General features: G+C 44.3%; 4 protein-coding genes and 1 non-coding gene across 5 annotated transcripts; 1 reads left to right on the top strand and 4 right to left on the bottom strand.

Annotated features, from left to right (window-relative positions):
- Positions 1–142: 142 nt before the first annotated feature.
- Positions 143–4753, bottom strand: LOC128716390 (coiled-coil and C2 domain-containing protein 2A). The gene is made up of 5 exons (XM_053811310.1): positions 2005–4753; positions 1648–1940; positions 1085–1585; positions 516–1003; positions 143–446 (listed from the first exon to the last, which is right to left on the bottom strand). The coding sequence occupies exons 1-5, from the start codon at positions 4751–4753 to the stop codon at positions 143–145; spliced, it is 4335 nt and encodes a 1444-aa protein (XP_053667285.1).
- A 1017-nt stretch (positions 4754–5770) lies between these two features.
- On the bottom strand, positions 5771–7309 carry LOC128715079 (uncharacterized). Its single transcript, XM_053809961.1, has one exon. It carries the CDS (start codon positions 7307–7309, stop codon positions 5771–5773), a length of 1539 nt encoding a protein of 512 aa, XP_053665936.1.
- A 390-nt stretch (positions 7310–7699) lies between these two features.
- Positions 7700–8498, top strand: LOC128713621 (gamma-secretase subunit Aph-1). Its single transcript, XM_053808483.1, has 2 exons — positions 7700–7921; positions 8001–8498. The coding sequence occupies exons 1-2, from the start codon at positions 7700–7702 to the stop codon at positions 8496–8498; spliced, it is 720 nt and encodes a 239-aa protein (XP_053664458.1).
- Positions 8499–8867: 369 nt separating this feature from the next.
- On the bottom strand, positions 8868–8964 carry LOC128716568 (small nucleolar RNA snR60/Z15/Z230/Z193/J17). Its single transcript, XR_008410051.1, has one exon. It is a non-coding gene; the product is annotated as a small nucleolar RNA snR60/Z15/Z230/Z193/J17 (small nucleolar RNA).
- Positions 8965–12418: 3454 nt separating this feature from the next.
- Positions 12419–13378, bottom strand: LOC128716387 (tRNA N(3)-methylcytidine methyltransferase METTL6). Its single transcript, XM_053811307.1, has one exon. It carries the CDS (start codon positions 13376–13378, stop codon positions 12419–12421), a length of 960 nt encoding a protein of 319 aa, XP_053667282.1.
- Positions 13379–15753: the final 2375 nt, after the last annotated feature.

The following is a 15753-nucleotide window of genomic DNA, read 5'->3' as shown; positions in this document are numbered from 1 at the left end:
TCTTACGTAGGACTTAGTAGGAGCTTGTGTGACAAACGTTTTTTTCAGACGAAAGCGACCAACTATGATCTTTATAGATTCTTCTGATCAAAACCAATAATAAGCTAGAAAGTATGTAAGTATACAATGACTGACAAAATTCTTAACCCCTCGGCACTAGCGACATAAGAAATATCCAAACGGAGTAAACATTGCACGGATAGTCTTTGATGTACACGCCAAGTCCAAACTCTACCGTCGCTTCCGAGTTCAGATGTATGCCAGTACCTTTAACATGGGCCACAATTGTGGACAGATTATTGTACGGTAAATTGATAGGGAAACCATGCACCTTGTACGAGATAAACATTTGACTAAACGTCTCACCATGCCGTTCCGTATTCGTCTCCAAACAAGTGTCCCGTTCCAGGCTTATTAGCGTACTGCGAAGATGATCGCTGATGAAACTGAAAGAGATGCCAAAATTAGCTCCTTCTGTTCTCCGTATTTTTTATTCCATCATTTGCGTTCCTTACCGATTCCAAACCGTTTTGCGGTGCGTACGCCATGATGCGATCTTCCGCATAAGTTTCCGTTCAACAGCACGCTGCAGCTCGTTCGCCGGTAGCGCCTCCCTGAAAGGAAACGCTACCTCCTGCACACATCCAGCCGGTGGTTCGTGGAAGCGGTTGAACAACGCACGCCAGTATCCGGACCGGCGCACATCCAGCTGCGTGAGAAACACCCGATTCTCCTTCTGAACGTTGCCCCAAATGTTAGCCTGTCCCACGATCAGGTAAATCCGGTTCAGCGGACAGTAGGTGTCGGTGGAGCTGTACTTCCTGCCACTGCAGGGGTCGACGATAAAGAATTCTCCTCCCTCCAGTAGCAGCACGAACGTTGTATCGCCCATCAGCACGCTATTTCCAAAGATGAGCCAAACCTCGTAGCCCAGCTGAAGGTAGAAACACGCCAGAAGCGCTCCAAGATCCTTCGGCGAGGCACACATCATCGTCAGAATTTCCTATCGCGAAACCCAAGGTTCATATATTGACAACTGCGAGCTTGTTGTCTGTTATCTGCACGACTTCCACGAAATACCTACCTTGTTGGTGAGCCATATCCCGTTCAACTGCGAACAGGGATCCACACTGTAGTGGATAGGAATAAGTGAAACGTATCTCCGGATCATGGTTTCTGTCAGCTCATCAATTGGAAACGGTATTGGCAGTGGGCCGAGTAGGCGCGTGGCACAGATTCGCTTACCTCCCAGTAACGTTACCATCGGTGGGACAATTGCACGCGAAGGGAACTCATGCCGGTACTCTTCATACCAGAGATAGATGCGGGACCTAATACGTTCCAGCTCTACACACTCCAAACTGCCCGTATCGAGCGTTGGCCGCTCGATCAATGGTTCCAGACTGATGAATAGCGTCACATGGGTTAGTTCGCGCATGTCCGGCAAGCTACTCCCGGTTCCACTACCAATGAGCCCTATGGGGTTACCGTAGCTGTCCACAATTTCTCCCACTTGGTGATCTTGCATCTGACGATCGTAGCCAAATAGAATTGGTGGCGTTTTTATCTCAAACGTTCCTTCCAACTGAAAGCGAAACTAAGCGTCAGTGTTCTAATCGGTGTATTAATACCGTGGCATGGGGTTACCCTTTGGTTGAGATAGATGGTACTGATTGGGATACGCAACTGACCAAGCCATCGACTGGAAATACGTTGGTACACCTCGGTCGGCCGGGTTCGATCATCCTCCAGCAGATCTTCCATGTACTCGTCGTAGAGATCGATGTGCAAGTGCTTCCGTATCTGATCGGTACTGCAATCCAGCGGTACCTCAAGCTGCTCATTCCACGTTGGAGCCGTTCCATCGGCTGTCGAAGTGCGGAAAATACGATCCTTTAACGCTACCGCTATGTACGGTCGGACGTTCGATGTACGAAAAGCTGCCGGAAGAGCAATAATTAAAATATTTACAGCTTAAGATCACCACTGGTGACAGGCACTTACAAAATCGTCCATTTGACGACGACATGTTACTATTCCGCCGACCAACCGATCCACCCTGATAATCCTCCATCCGCATCGGTATCCCAAACGCACGAACGATGGTGACAATAATCTTGAACCGTGTCACGTCACTCACGCGTACCGATGCACGGCTGTTGGGCGATCGACGCGATGGTTTGAGTGGACGCCGTGGGCCGAATATCTCCAGAAAAGCCAGGCTGAGCGATCCAAATGACGGTACCTGATCGCCACCGACCAGCAGGTTTGCGTTGTTCACCTTGTCCTGGTTCAACACCCGACAGTGATTGCTGATGATGTCGTACACCTTCTGCAGATACCGCTTGCCACGGTGTCTCTGCAGATCGATCGGATCCGTGCCGAGCGTTTCGTCAATGATTTTCATCTGCTCCTCATCCTCCTTGGCAGATGCAGCGATCGCAAGTTCACGCTCAGTTTGTGGAATAAATTTCGTGTCCCGATATTTAAGACTACGCTGGAACCGTTTGCTCAGCAGAATAAACCGTTCGTTCTGGTCGATTGTCTCAGCAGAACAGAACGCAAGCTTATCTTCATTGAAGTTAAACTCAACTTCATCCGCTTCCGGTGCGATAGAATCGTTCGAATGTCGCCGATTGCCATCCGGTGCGATAGCTGCTGCGTCATCTCGCAACACCCGCAGCAGAGCCGCATCCCGTTCGACATCTGGCTCATCTTCCGTTTCGAATGCACGATCATCGATCCAGCGGCGCAACAATTCCTTAGGCACTACGACACGCTTTGGCAGTGTGCGACGTTGACTGGGGCTTGGAAAGATCCCACCGGACGGTTCCAACCAACCGATCCTTAGCTCAACCGTACCATTCGTGTAGCTTTGCGCCTGGTACGGTTTACCGGACGAGAACTGATAATCCACCGATTCCACCGCCTCGTACAGCTCCTCCGCACCGGGCAGTGGGAGGAAAATCTCTGCCCGCAACCACTTCATCATCATTCGATTCTTCTCGTACAGATGTAACGCAACCGTTTCGGGGATCTTCGTCGTCAGCTTGATGGAAAAGGACGTATTGAAGTCAATCATAGTACGATCATCTTGCTGAAAATGACGCGCCTTAGTCGACGCTACATGGTTCCCGTCAATAAACAGTTTCGCTTTAAACAACAAATCTCGTCCCGACTGGTGTCCACATTGGTCCGCTGTGACACCGTCCGGATCGCGCCGTAAAACAATTTGCACCGCCGGTACACCAGCAGCACGGAAAGTTTCATCGAACAGTGTGCGGAAGTTTTTCTTTATTCGCGCAGTGTCCGGTTTTTTTGGCTTCTGCATCGATGATGGTGGATCCGGCGTGTCCGGTTGTTGCTCGAGTGCAAGATCTCGCAGATACGCTTTATACTCCTGCTTGTCGCGAAGATATAGCTCCAGCTCTTCTTCGAGCGTTTCTCTCAGCTCGAGCTCATACCGCTCCTGCCATTCACTACCATCACGCTCCTCGTCCGTATCCTGGCTGTTAACAGACATCTTTAATCCACACTCACCGTGGTGCTTTTCCTTTATCTTTTCCCAAAGTTCCAGCATTTGTTTCGCTAACAGGTGCTCTGTCCGTATCTCTTGATAGACGAGATTTCTATACTCTCGGCGTGCCATTTTGGCCCCGAATGAATCGATCGGTACGTCCTGTTCTTGCATCTCCGACCGAAGTTCGTTCAGCTTCGCCTGTAAGGCCTCTTTGCGATTCAGCTTCCGTACGCGGTAATACTGCTTGTAGAGTTCCTCCAGCTTTAAACGCAACCGCACCACGTCCTCAAACGACGGGTGGGCATCGAAACGGACCCTTCCGATCAGAATCTTCACCGTACGCTCCATCGGTAAACGATCCAGGGTTTTGCCGAGCGGTATTGGTTCTACAAAGAATGGAACAAACGTTTTGCTACAGAAACCCCGCACACGTGTTTTGCATTCTAGGTAGCATCGGAAATCGACCAACTCTCCGCTAGCATCGAACCATTCTTCCTGTTCCTCCTCAAGCAGACGATTCATCAATCGGTTCTTGTTGCCCACACTGGCGTTCGGCTTATCCACCGAGGGTAGAAGAGATCCTTTACCATCTTCTACGGCTTCAGTCGAATCTTTTGGATCGATTACACAAATCTCGTCGAGTGCTGCTCGTGAATCGGGCAATGTACGCGCTGGTTGATAATACAGAAGATCCTCATCGCAAAAGGTGTATCTTTGCGTTTTCCAAGGAATGACCACGGCTGTCCCTTGTTCGGTGTGAAAGTATGACGATGCAAGATGGGTAGGAGTATCCGCCCCATTAGAAGACGATGATCGTTGTGAAGGTGTTTTCTTGTTCGCATCTTCAGCATTAGACTCACTTGGTAGCATACCACCCAGCTCTGTATCTTCCGCATCGAAGAACTCTTCGTCCGGTAGTGCATCAGTGAAAAATAGTGTCGCTCTATCAATCTCATGTAGCGGAGGCTTCGAACTATCACCGTTGGCTCCGGTCGCAATGTTTAAACGCTCCAGGGACGCTATTACCTCACGCTCTTCCTGGACAAATGTGGGGTCTAGTTTCGTTTTCCGAACCGTCTGTTCGCGTTCCGCTTCATAGGAAGTTTTCACCGTAGGTGGGGACGGCACCTTTGCTAATGTTTTCGAAGTGGTGGGTTTACCGGACGATCGTCGACGATACCGATGCCTAGGTCGGCGTTTTTTCGGCGATTTTGTAGCCGCGGATTCGTTCATTTTTTGCTATTCTATCACCACCAACTCGGAAGGCACTCTAGCATTGTTTACGATTTCTCGTTCCGGTTGTTGAACGGTATTGTTACTCGTTTATTGTGCTGCTTTTGTTTGTGTTTGGCATTTGAACACAGCAACGCGTTGCTAGGCAACAACGTTTGCGAATGATTTCAAACCTATTGGAGACGTTGAACTGCTCCTTTTTTAATCATTTGCGTATAATGATCTAGTTGTATATTGCCTGCAGGCGGCTGCGATCAAGTGAGCGATCACCACCAATTTGTTTGATGTTTTTGGTTATGTTCCTATGTTCCTAATAGGCGGCAAATATTTCAATCTCACTAGCGTACAACCACGCGACTTTACGGTAAACTGAAAATTTCAATCCAGGTAGTGCTAAAGAATTATTTAAAAAAAAAAACCATTACAATCATGAGCGATATTGTGCAGATCATCAAGCATAAACTACTTATCTGGGTATATCTGCAGTTATTTTACCATCTACAACCTTCAGTTTTCTACAAACAATTTCATCACAGCATAATTCTCGAAACTAAATCTTTAAGGATTTGTCATCTTAATTATAATGCGGTGAACTTTCAAGACCTAGTTTTTGCCTTTTTAACAGTTGCAAATATTTATTTATTCGTAAACATTTATCATTTTAATTAGCCTCTCGGTTTTAAGCATCATATTGACCATTTGTTTGACCTTGGTTTGTTGCCTTGTAAAAATGAAGCCAAGTAACAAAAAAGCACGTTAAAAAAGCTGTATTCGAGTCATTAAAAACATCTTAACTCGGTGGATAATATGCGCGGTGGAGTACAATTTTATTGATCCGAAACTGATCGGATCGGGCCTATAGAGGCCCTCTGTTGCCCATCTTATTCTGTAATGCCTGTTGCCTACCCAATAGGCGTTAACACATACAACACAGCCAACAAACACACATATACACGGTATCGTGAATTACATGCAGTGATAATTATTCAAAATGCTCGCGTTCCAATTAATGCCATCCTACACGAAGTACATCATTGAGGAATTGTCGCTATAGATGAGATAAAGTTTCATTTCATGCGGTATATCTAGTGACTGGAGCCGTTTGTTGAGAATGTAAACCTTATCGGGCGCTAGTCGGTTCATGTAGCGCCACACCGTTTCGCGCACGGTATCGCGGGCCAACCGCTTCAGCGTGAACAGCTCAAACTGGGGCTTACCTATAATACTGTTTATCACTTTCCATGTACCAAACCGATGCAATAGCCACTGGTACAACGGTTTCTTGGCGATCGTATCGCTAATCCTACGGGCAAGAAATCCGTAAGAGCAATACTTCAGACAGGGAAAAAGTATGTCCACCTTCGTGGGCACAATTTCGGTGAGTAAGTGTTTAACGAGTGCATCCAGGTCGGTACCGTACATCAGCGCCAGGCTATCGACAGCCTTTTGGTACTGATTGTACAACACGGAGTTAATTTTCACATTTTCCAAACTATGAATTTCCTGCAAAACGGTGGGCATTATGCTTTGCCACGTTTGTTTCATGACTTTAAGCGAGATTTTGGTAAAATCTACTAAATCGACCAACAAATCCGATACCGCTTCGGCCGACCGGTTCGCATCGCCTTGTATGAAAAATGTTAACAACCGCACCAAATCGGTGGTCAACAAGGGGACACAGCACACCAGCGGCCAGGTGTATTCCAGCTCCTCTCGTTCGTTCGTTACGGGGCCACATTCGCACAGCACTAACATTGCCAGCAGTTCATAGTCGGGAATCAGTCTTTCGTACAAAGAGCGAACACGGGTCTGCTTTTCCCATTTCAGTTCCGTTTCGATGAAGTACGGGATCAGAGAGGACTGGGAGCGATAGCTTAATAGTGCCGACTTCAGAATGTCGTTCACATAATACCGCTGGCGATACATATGGTCCGGATGTTCGTAGTTGTAGAGAATTTTAAAACAAGCCACCTTGTTGCGGGCCGAACACGGTCCCCTCGCACTAAATATATCGATTCCATTGAAATCGCCCGACTCGGGAAGAAATTGCCACTTGGCTTTGGCGATGAACAGGAGATAGATTACAATTTCGATGTTGCCCGTATCGAACGCGGCTGTATGGAGTGCGGTTTCGTCCGCGTAATCGATCATGTTAACATCAGCACCGTGTGCAATGAGTAGCTCGACCAGATCCAACCGATCGTTTGATACGGCGTAGTGCAGCGGAGTGATACTTTCCGTGTCCCCCATGTTTACCACACTTCGGTCCAGATGCAACAGGTAGCTAACAATCTCGCCCGACACGGACTGCTCACAGGCGCGTGCCAGTGGTGTTAGACCTTCGTAGCAGCGCACGTTAGTTTCGGGATGGAAGTGATCCACCACCAACTTCACACAGTCCAGGTTGCGACTGACGACGGCATGGTGCAGTATGTTCCAGTGATGGTTGTCGAACCGCTTGCCAAAATCTGGTCTCGGTGCTTTGGCATGGGTTAGATGGCGCAGCTTCTCCATGTCACCCTGCATAACGGCGTTCCACACCTCGTTCGCCTTCATCGTGACCGCGCAGCCCAACGGCGACCACGTCCAAAACCCTGCAAACAACCGAAGTCAATATTTCCTGTCCGGAAGGCAAACGAACACCAGGTGTTTACCAATGCAGCAAAAGTTTATTGCGTTTTACAAGAAAACTTTTTTCAAAATACGTCAACCCATTCTTTTGTGTTGTGTTTTGACATTTCTGCGAAAAAACGGAACCTGCTTGACAGCACTGGGAAGCTTTTGACAGCTAGCTCCAACGTTCGTTTGTTTACCTTGCGCTGGTGCCTCTTTTGCGTTTACCAGCCAAAAATTCACCATTTCGGGGGTTTTGGTTCGCACAAATCCGACGCGACGGTTTGTGTGGCATTTTCGTGATCAAAAAGTAACAAATAGTGGAATAGAAATATGACTGTGGTAGAATTTTTTGGTTGCAGCTTTCTAGCGTTTGGGCCACCGGTGGCAATGTTTGCACTGACGATAGCACACGATCCTATACGTATCATCATTCTAATAGCTGCCTCATTTTTCTGGCTTGTATCGCTGCTACTGTCCTCCACGGTGTGGTTAGCATTTCATCCCATTACATCAAAGGTTGCCTTCGGTTTGATTTGCTCCGTATTCATTCAGGTTGGTTGGTGCATCTGCTTGGTCGAACATCCCAGTGAGTCATCTCCCTAATCCGTGCTTCATTCGGCTTCGTTTACAGGAAGGTTTTCGATATCTTATGTACAAGGTGCTGCGCAAGACGGAGAACGGCCTGCAGGAAGTTACGGACATTGTACGAATCGCCGACTATCGACATATTCTCTCGTACGCTTCCGGGCTTGGTTTTGGCATCATAAGTGGAGCATTTTCCTTGGTCAATATTCTAGCTGATTCAGTTGGTCCGGCCACAGTAGGTTTGAAAGCGGGCTCGGATATCTTCATGCTCATTAGCGCGGCACAGTCACTGGCCATGATCCTGCTGCACACGTTCTGGAGCGTCATCTTTTTTAATGCTTGCGATGTGAAAAATTACTACCAGATTGGTTACGTAGTGGCAAGCCATCTGTTTGTTTCCTGCATGACGCTACTGAACGCTAATGCATTGTTCGGCGTCACATTGAGCATTTCGTATCTGATACTCTGCATTACGGGCATAATCGCATTCCAAGTGGCCGGCGGAACAGTAGCCTCCTTCCGGAAGTTTCTCACGTGCAAGTGAATAGCGTGTTTAAGCACTTGCATTTATTTATCGACAATTAATGGTTGAAAAGCCGTTTTCTTGATGTATTACTTTTTGTCACATTTCTTTCATATAAATATACCCAAAATGCGTCCACGGAATTTTGAACAGCATGAGTAACGTATTTTATTTCAACCTTTTATTTTTTTTTCCACCACATTTCACAGTAATACAACTGTTAGACAATTGATTCATACTAATACAGTCTCTAGCATTTGCCGGAAGTCGCTGATTGAACCTCCTCTCTGCTCTCCTGGGCTTCCGACAGGTTCTGCGAAAGAAAATGAACCCACAATTAATTATTATTATAAGCATCATATACATGCACCCAAAACATATTTAATTCAAATTCATTTTCAGATAGGAGCGAAAGACCATTTTCGTAGTTGTAGTCAACTTATCACAGGAAGATCATATGAACTATGCGACTCATCAAAGAATAAAATGATTGAGATATATAAAGAATTCACAACAACACGCATGAAACTCACCGTTCTCTTTTATAGTAACTAATATTGGTCATCTGAGGTGTTGCATTTATAAGATCAGCAGGTGTGGAGTTGCAAACCAAATCGCAGGTGTCAACGAAGATGTCACTAACGTGGAAAAAGTTCATCTCGTAAGCCAATCTGGGGACGTTTGTAAAACAGACAATGGAAACATTTAAAATATGATAACATACAACAACAAGGAACAAAGTGGCTCGTTTGGTATTATCAGTTAGGAGCGAAAACCCTCAATAAAAGTCCATTCCTAAATTTAACAGAGCCAGTCTAACTCAATATTATCAATTAAAACCCACCTTCTTGGTTCTAATGAACGTTCTTGCGTTATTCGAATATGCCGACTACACCACCAACAAAAGTTGGTTTAGGGCAGGCTTCAGATGCCGCCTTCGGAGTACAGTAACTCTGAAAACAACACGAAATGCTTTACATTAAAATTTGTGTTTCCTGCAAGGATGTTTACTAGAAGTAATAACTAATGATTCAGAATCCTTTTGGTATATTAATTTATGTGTGTAATCTATCACTATGCATCTGATACATTTTATCATCATGACGAAGTTATTTGGTCTAATATTGCTTATGGTTACTCACCTATGAAAAGCCATAAGAACAAAGAACGTTCTAACAGACACGTTACATGAAGCAACGACTGTCTGTGTATTTATTACAATGCTATTGGAAAGTATTTCATCGATCCCCATCAAACTGTAAATTAGATTTGAAAAGAATAACATAAATTAGTGTTTTGTATTTTAGCATCTTCAACGAATAGTTAAAACAATGCTAATTCATCAGTTGGCCGTTCTTAAAAAAAATCATTACAATCATTACGATACATCTATATATATATTGTGAACAATCATCATTTCATACAAAAATTATACTGCAATCATTTTGACACGTGCACGCTTACCTTAGAGGGAAAAGATCGCCGTCAATTCTTCCCGTTTCTGTTCGACTGAGATTCCAGCATGACCATCTGATGGGTTCAAACAGCGCCCGATTTGCTAAACTTGCCCTGTACGAAAATTCTCTGCACGCACATCGATGATCGCCTTCGGATTTATCGTTCGCAAATGAACGACTGCTATATCGACCTGTAAATTAGATTTGAAAAAAAAATACCTTAAATTAGTGCTTTGTATATTATGAGCATCTTCGTCGAATGGTTAAAATATTTCTAACTCATCAGGGAACGCTTTTGGTAAATTTTTAAATGGAATATCATTTAATAGCATGATTCTCATTCGTATATTAGTCATCATTTGATACAAAAATTATACTGCAATCATTTTGACACGTGCACGCTTACCTTAGAGGGAAAAGATCGCCGTCAATTCTTCCCGTTTCTGTTCGACTGAGATTCCAGCATGACCATCTGATGGGTTCAAACAGCGCCCGATTTGCTAAACTTGCCCTGTACGAAAATTCTCTGCACGCACATCGATGATCGCCTTCGGATTTATCGTTCGCAAATGAACGACTGCTATATCGACCTGTAAATTAGATTTGAAAAAATTAACATAAATTAGTGCTTTATATTTTATGAGCATCTTCGTCGAATGGTTAAAATATTTCTAACTCATCAGGAGGCGGAGGTTTAGCCAATTTTTACACTAAAATATCATTTAATATAATGATTCTCATTCGTATATTAGTCATCATTTGATACAAAAATTATATTGCAATTATTTTGACACGTGCACGCTTACCTTAGAGGGAAAAGATCGCCGTCAATTCTTCCCGTTTCTGTTCGACTGAGATTCCAGCATGACCATCTGATGGGTTCAAACAGCGCCCGATTTGCTAAACTTGCCCTGTACGAAAATTCTCTGCACGCACATCGATGATCGCCTTCGGATTTATCGTTCGCAAATGAACGACTGCTATATCGACCTGTAAATTAGATTTGAAAAAAATAACATAAATTAGTGCTTTGTATATTATGAGCATCTTCGTCGAATGGTTAAAATATTTCTAACTCATCAGGAGGCCGAGGTTTAGCCAATTTTTACACTAAAATATCATTTAATATAATGATTCTCATTCGTAATATTAGTCATCATTTGATACAAAAATTATATTGCAATCATTTTGACACGTGCACGCTTACCTTAGAGGGAAAAGATCGCCGTCAATTCTTCCCGTTTCTGTTCGACTGAGATTCCAGCATGACCATCTGATGGGTTCAAACAGCGCCCGATTTACTAAACTTGCCCTGTACGAAAATTCTCTGCACGCACATCGATGATCGCCTTCGGATTTATCGTTCGCAAATGAACGACTGCTATATCGACCTGTAAATTAGATTTGAAAAAAATAACATAAATTAGTGCTTTGTATATTATGAGCATCTTCGTCGAATGGTTAAAATATTTCTAACTCATCAGGAGGCGGAGGTTTAGCCAATTTTTACACTAAAATATCATTTAATATAATGATTCTCATTCGTAATATTAGTCATCATTTGATACAAAAATTATATTGCAATCATTTTGACACGTGCACGCTTACCTTAGAGGGAAAAGATCGCCGGCAATTCTTCCCGTTTCTGTTCGACTGAGATTCCAGCATGACCATCTGATGGGTTCAAACAGCGCCCGATTTGCTAAACTTGCCCTGTACGAAAATTCTCTGCACGCACATCGATGATCGCCTTCGGATTTATCGTTCGCAAATGAACGACTGCTATATCGACCTGTAAATTAGATTTGAAAAAAATAACATAAATTAGTGCTTTGTATATTATGAGCATCTTCGTCGAATGGTTAAAATATTTCTAACTCATCAGGAGGCGGAGGTTTAGCCAATTTTTACACTAAAATATCATTTAATATAATGATTCTCATTCGTATATTAGTCATCATTTGATACAAAAATTATATTGCAATCATTTTGACACGTGCACGCTTACCTTAGAGGGAAAAGATCGCCGGCAATTCTTCCCGTTTCTGTTCGACTGAGATTCCAGCATGACCATCTGATGGGTTCAAACAGCGCCCGATTTACTAAACTTGCCCTGTACGAAAATTCTCTGCACGCACATCGATGATCGCCTTCGGATTTATCGTTCGCAAATGAACGACTGCTATATCGACCTGTAAATTAGATTTGAAAAAAATAACATAAATTAGTGCTTTGTATATTATGAGCATCTTCGTCGAATGGTTAAAATATTTCTAACTCATCAGGAGGCGGAGGTTTAGCCAATTTTTACACTAAAATATCATTTAATATAATGATTCTCATTCGTAATATTAGTCATCATTTGATACAAAAATTATATTGCAATCATTTTGACACGTGCACGCTTACCTTAGAGGGAAAAGATCGCCGGCAATTCTTCCCGTTTCTGTTCGACTGAGATTCCAGCATGACCATCTGATGGGTTCAAACAGCGCCCGATTTGCTAAACTTGCCCTGTACGAAAATTCTCGGCACATCAATGTTCTCCTTCGGATTTATCGTTCGTCGATGGATGTATTTGTTCACCAGCACTATAAACCCGACCTTCCGGAACAATTCCGACACTTCCTTCTCCGCAAAATAGTAGCTTCGCGTACCATCCTGACGCATGTAGAAGTTTTCTGCTATCTTGTGTCCCGGCTTGAACCGTAACTGGGCCATATCGTACAGTCCGTAATCACGGAAAAGCACCACACCACCCGGTTTCAACAATCTATGTATGTTGGTCACTGTTGCAAGAAACTTATCCGGATGTATTGCGGATAGGACGAAAATAAGCGTCACAACATCCAGACTACCTTCAGTTATCGTACCAAACACTTCCTCCGTGGTGATGTCGCAAGCGAACGCCTTCATATACCGCTCATGGTAGAGGTTATGTTTCCGCACTAACTCAACGGCACGTGGTGAAAGATCGCACGCGTAAATGAAATAATTGCGATGCCCATCTTCTATCAACGGAAATATCAGATTTCCTACACCGCAGCCGATTTCGAATAATGTTTTGTCATTTTCGCTACTTTTCACATTTTCCTCCTCTGCAGTATTTTCGCGCGGCGTAGAAGTTATATTGCCAGCTGGTTCTTCTGCTGCATCAACCAGCAACTCGCTAAACTCACGCGTCGTCCAGTGCCGGTCTTTGAAGAACCGATTCTCGTTTCGCTTGTAGAACAAATCCCAATATTTGCGGGCCTCTTGTTCGAGTTTCAGCGCTTGGAATGGCGTCACCATGCGCTTATTCTGCTCTTCCAATTTGGCCTTTTCGGCGTCACTGAGGCTTTTGACGCTTTCCGTCGCTACGTCGCCCAAATTGAAGGCATTTGGCTTTTGATAACCGTGCACGCTCTTGCCATCCTCTGTCTTATTTTCAACTGGGGTAGTCATGTTTTCGTCACCTATGCACAAATGACCACCAGACAAACTTCTTACCGACTTCCAAAATTTCCATCAGGAGCTCTATCAGAACACGTCCGTTCACTTCGAAGCGAGAATTGAAAAGAAATGTTCTCGGGAAAAATGTTACCTCGTGCAGCTACAAGACGCACTGACACAACGATGGTTGTATTCGAAGATCCGGAAATGCCTTTCGAACAAGAACTGCTCTAGATACATATCAAGGTATCGACATCAAAACAAGGTTTGTAGATCTTTTCGAATGTTTCGAAAGTTTCAAGCCGTTAAATTTAAAAACCGTTTTGAGCAATAAAGAAGAAATGCGAATATGAGAAAGAATAGCATAAATCAACTCGCAGATTGAAGTGAAATTATGAAATCCAAGGTACAATACCGATGTACACTCTACAAGAGAACAAGAGCTTGTCCGATAATTTCTTCGTTAATTGCAATACAGTAGATATTTTAGTAAAATGGATTTTACTTTACCCAGGAAAAGATATTATTTACTTTATCTTTATCACTTAGATTCTAGCTCTCGGCATATGTTTATCAAATTTTCCCGCTGATCGAAGCGGGTCTGTCTAGTATAGCTTTATTCTGAGCCGAGCTATTGGTTTCTAAGCACCAGCTCATTGCCCCTCAAGCTCACTCTATCGTCGATGACCACCGCGCGTACCATTAAAAACGATTCCAATGTCAATGATTGCAAAACGTCAGGTGCTTTCGAATCGAAAAGACAACTAAGCTAAAGCGATACTGAAGAATTATTGGCCCACTGTTGCTGTTTTATTTCGTAACACGATCTGCTACTGCACTACGCTGAAACTCAACAGGTACGTTTAGAGAGAAAAAAAAAACGAAGCAAGACGAACATTACATTACAACTGAACGATTGATAAACGATGGGTTCAAAAATTTGTGAGAGAGGAATAAACCATAGCCGAAAATGGGACAAATGGTGTTAATAAATGATGCATCGTCCAGTTAAAATTCCACACCGAACTTCACTGCAAACACCCCAAGCATGACCGTCTTTCAGGTTAGACACACAGTCTTCAGGCGTCCGTTTCGTATTCGTGGTGTGCGTGTGCCCAGTACGAAAGGAAATAAAAGAGCAGTCCGGCAATGGGATCATGAACAATACAGTCGCATGCTTTGGCGGCAAACGTTTCGTGCGGGGCAGTGTGCTGCGTAGCTCTACTGTAGCGCCACTAACTTCCAGCTGGGTGGGTGGTGTTGAATGACCAGTCGTGGCAGCGAAACGGTCCCGGTCGGGAACATACCCAAGGTGCAGGAACAACTGCATCCGCCAGTAGCTATTTATACGCCGCGAAGTGCACACTCTCCAACAATACACAGTGCGTGCTGATCCGTACCACGATAGCGTTCTCGTGAGTGGATAATAAACTTCACAGGAAATATTGGAAAACTATCCATATTTTTAACGCTTCTATTGTCTCCCCAGTAACTAACGCGTGAAAGGGCGAAACCCCCTTTTCCTTTGCCAAGCGTGATGGCAAGCTACTGATCCTGTTTCGGACTCGAAACATTTCCCGCCAACACACGTCAAACGGTCGACTGATGTTGCACGCTACATACTCCAGTGTGGATAAAAAGCTCCAACGAAGAAGCGAAAGTGAAAACCTGTGCAAAGTGTGTGTGGTTCGTGTGGGTGAGTTTATTTTTAAATAGCGGTGAAAAGTTATCGGTGAATAGGGAAGATTTACTTCCTTCCAACAACAGTGTGAGGCGCTGCATCACTAGCGAACGCAGACGGGTAAACAAAGTCCGTGCATGCAGACGAGACGAGGCGTCAGTTGCGCCATTTTTGATGGACCATTTCGCGAATGGTTTGCACATCGGGTAGTTGGTAGGGCAAAGTTTTCGGAGACTCTATTGCATGCTACACCGAAACTGTGCCGGAAATCGTTTTCGCGTGTACGCCTCCCAGCTTTTCGCGCCAACATTTCGGGGTGTGTGATGTACAGAGGGTGAGCGCTATTAAAACAAGTGCACAGAACCACTAAATCTGATCCCAAGGTAAGCTTGTACCGTGCTCAAAAGGGATGCATTAACACGCTGCACCGTTACCGTGTAACGTCACCTAATCGGAAAGGTAACAATTCTGCACCAGGGAGCCTAACGCTTCGCAAATTTCCGCCGTAGTGCTCTGAGTGTCAAGGCCGTTAGGTAAATTTAGTTTGTTTCCATCGCTGAGCTTGGTTGCACTGGCGTAGTTTAATGTCTGTGCAAGGAAAATTGGAAAGCTGCAGTTCATTCCATCAAATCCATTACCAACACAGTCCTGCCCATTGTATTCAGTTGACTTCGGGTACATGAGGGTGGGAAAGCATTGAAAATTA

This window comes from Anopheles marshallii, chromosome 3 (genome assembly GCF_943734725.1).
Source record: "Anopheles marshallii chromosome 3, idAnoMarsDA_429_01, whole genome shotgun sequence".
Lineage (NCBI taxonomy): Eukaryota > Metazoa > Arthropoda > Insecta > Diptera > Culicidae > Anopheles > Anopheles marshallii.
This window is presented reverse-complemented; position numbering and strand designations above follow the sequence as displayed.

Coding starts and splice junctions, on each gene's coding strand:
- LOC128716390 (XM_053811310.1), bottom strand. CDS start 4,753: ATGAACGAATCCGCGGCTACAAAATCGCCGAAAAAACGCCGACCTAGG. Junction 1,941..2,004: donor GTCGTCAAATGGACGATTTT/GTAAGTGCCTGT, acceptor CTCTTCCGGCAG/CTTTTCGTACATCGAACGTC. Junction 447..515: donor CGCAAAACGGTTTGGAATCG/GTAAGGAACGCA, acceptor CATCTCTTTCAG/TTTCATCAGCGATCATCTTC.
- LOC128715079 (XM_053809961.1), bottom strand. CDS start 7,309: ATGAAGGCGAACGAGGTGTGGAACGCCGTTATGCAGGGTGACATGGAG.
- LOC128713621 (XM_053808483.1), top strand. CDS start 7,700: ATGACTGTGGTAGAATTTTTTGGTTGCAGCTTTCTAGCGTTTGGGCCA. Junction 7,922..8,000: donor TTTGCTCCGTATTCATTCAG/GTTGGTTGGTGC, acceptor CTTCGTTTACAG/GAAGGTTTTCGATATCTTAT.
- LOC128716387 (XM_053811307.1), bottom strand. CDS start 13,378: ATGACTACCCCAGTTGAAAATAAGACAGAGGATGGCAAGAGCGTGCAC.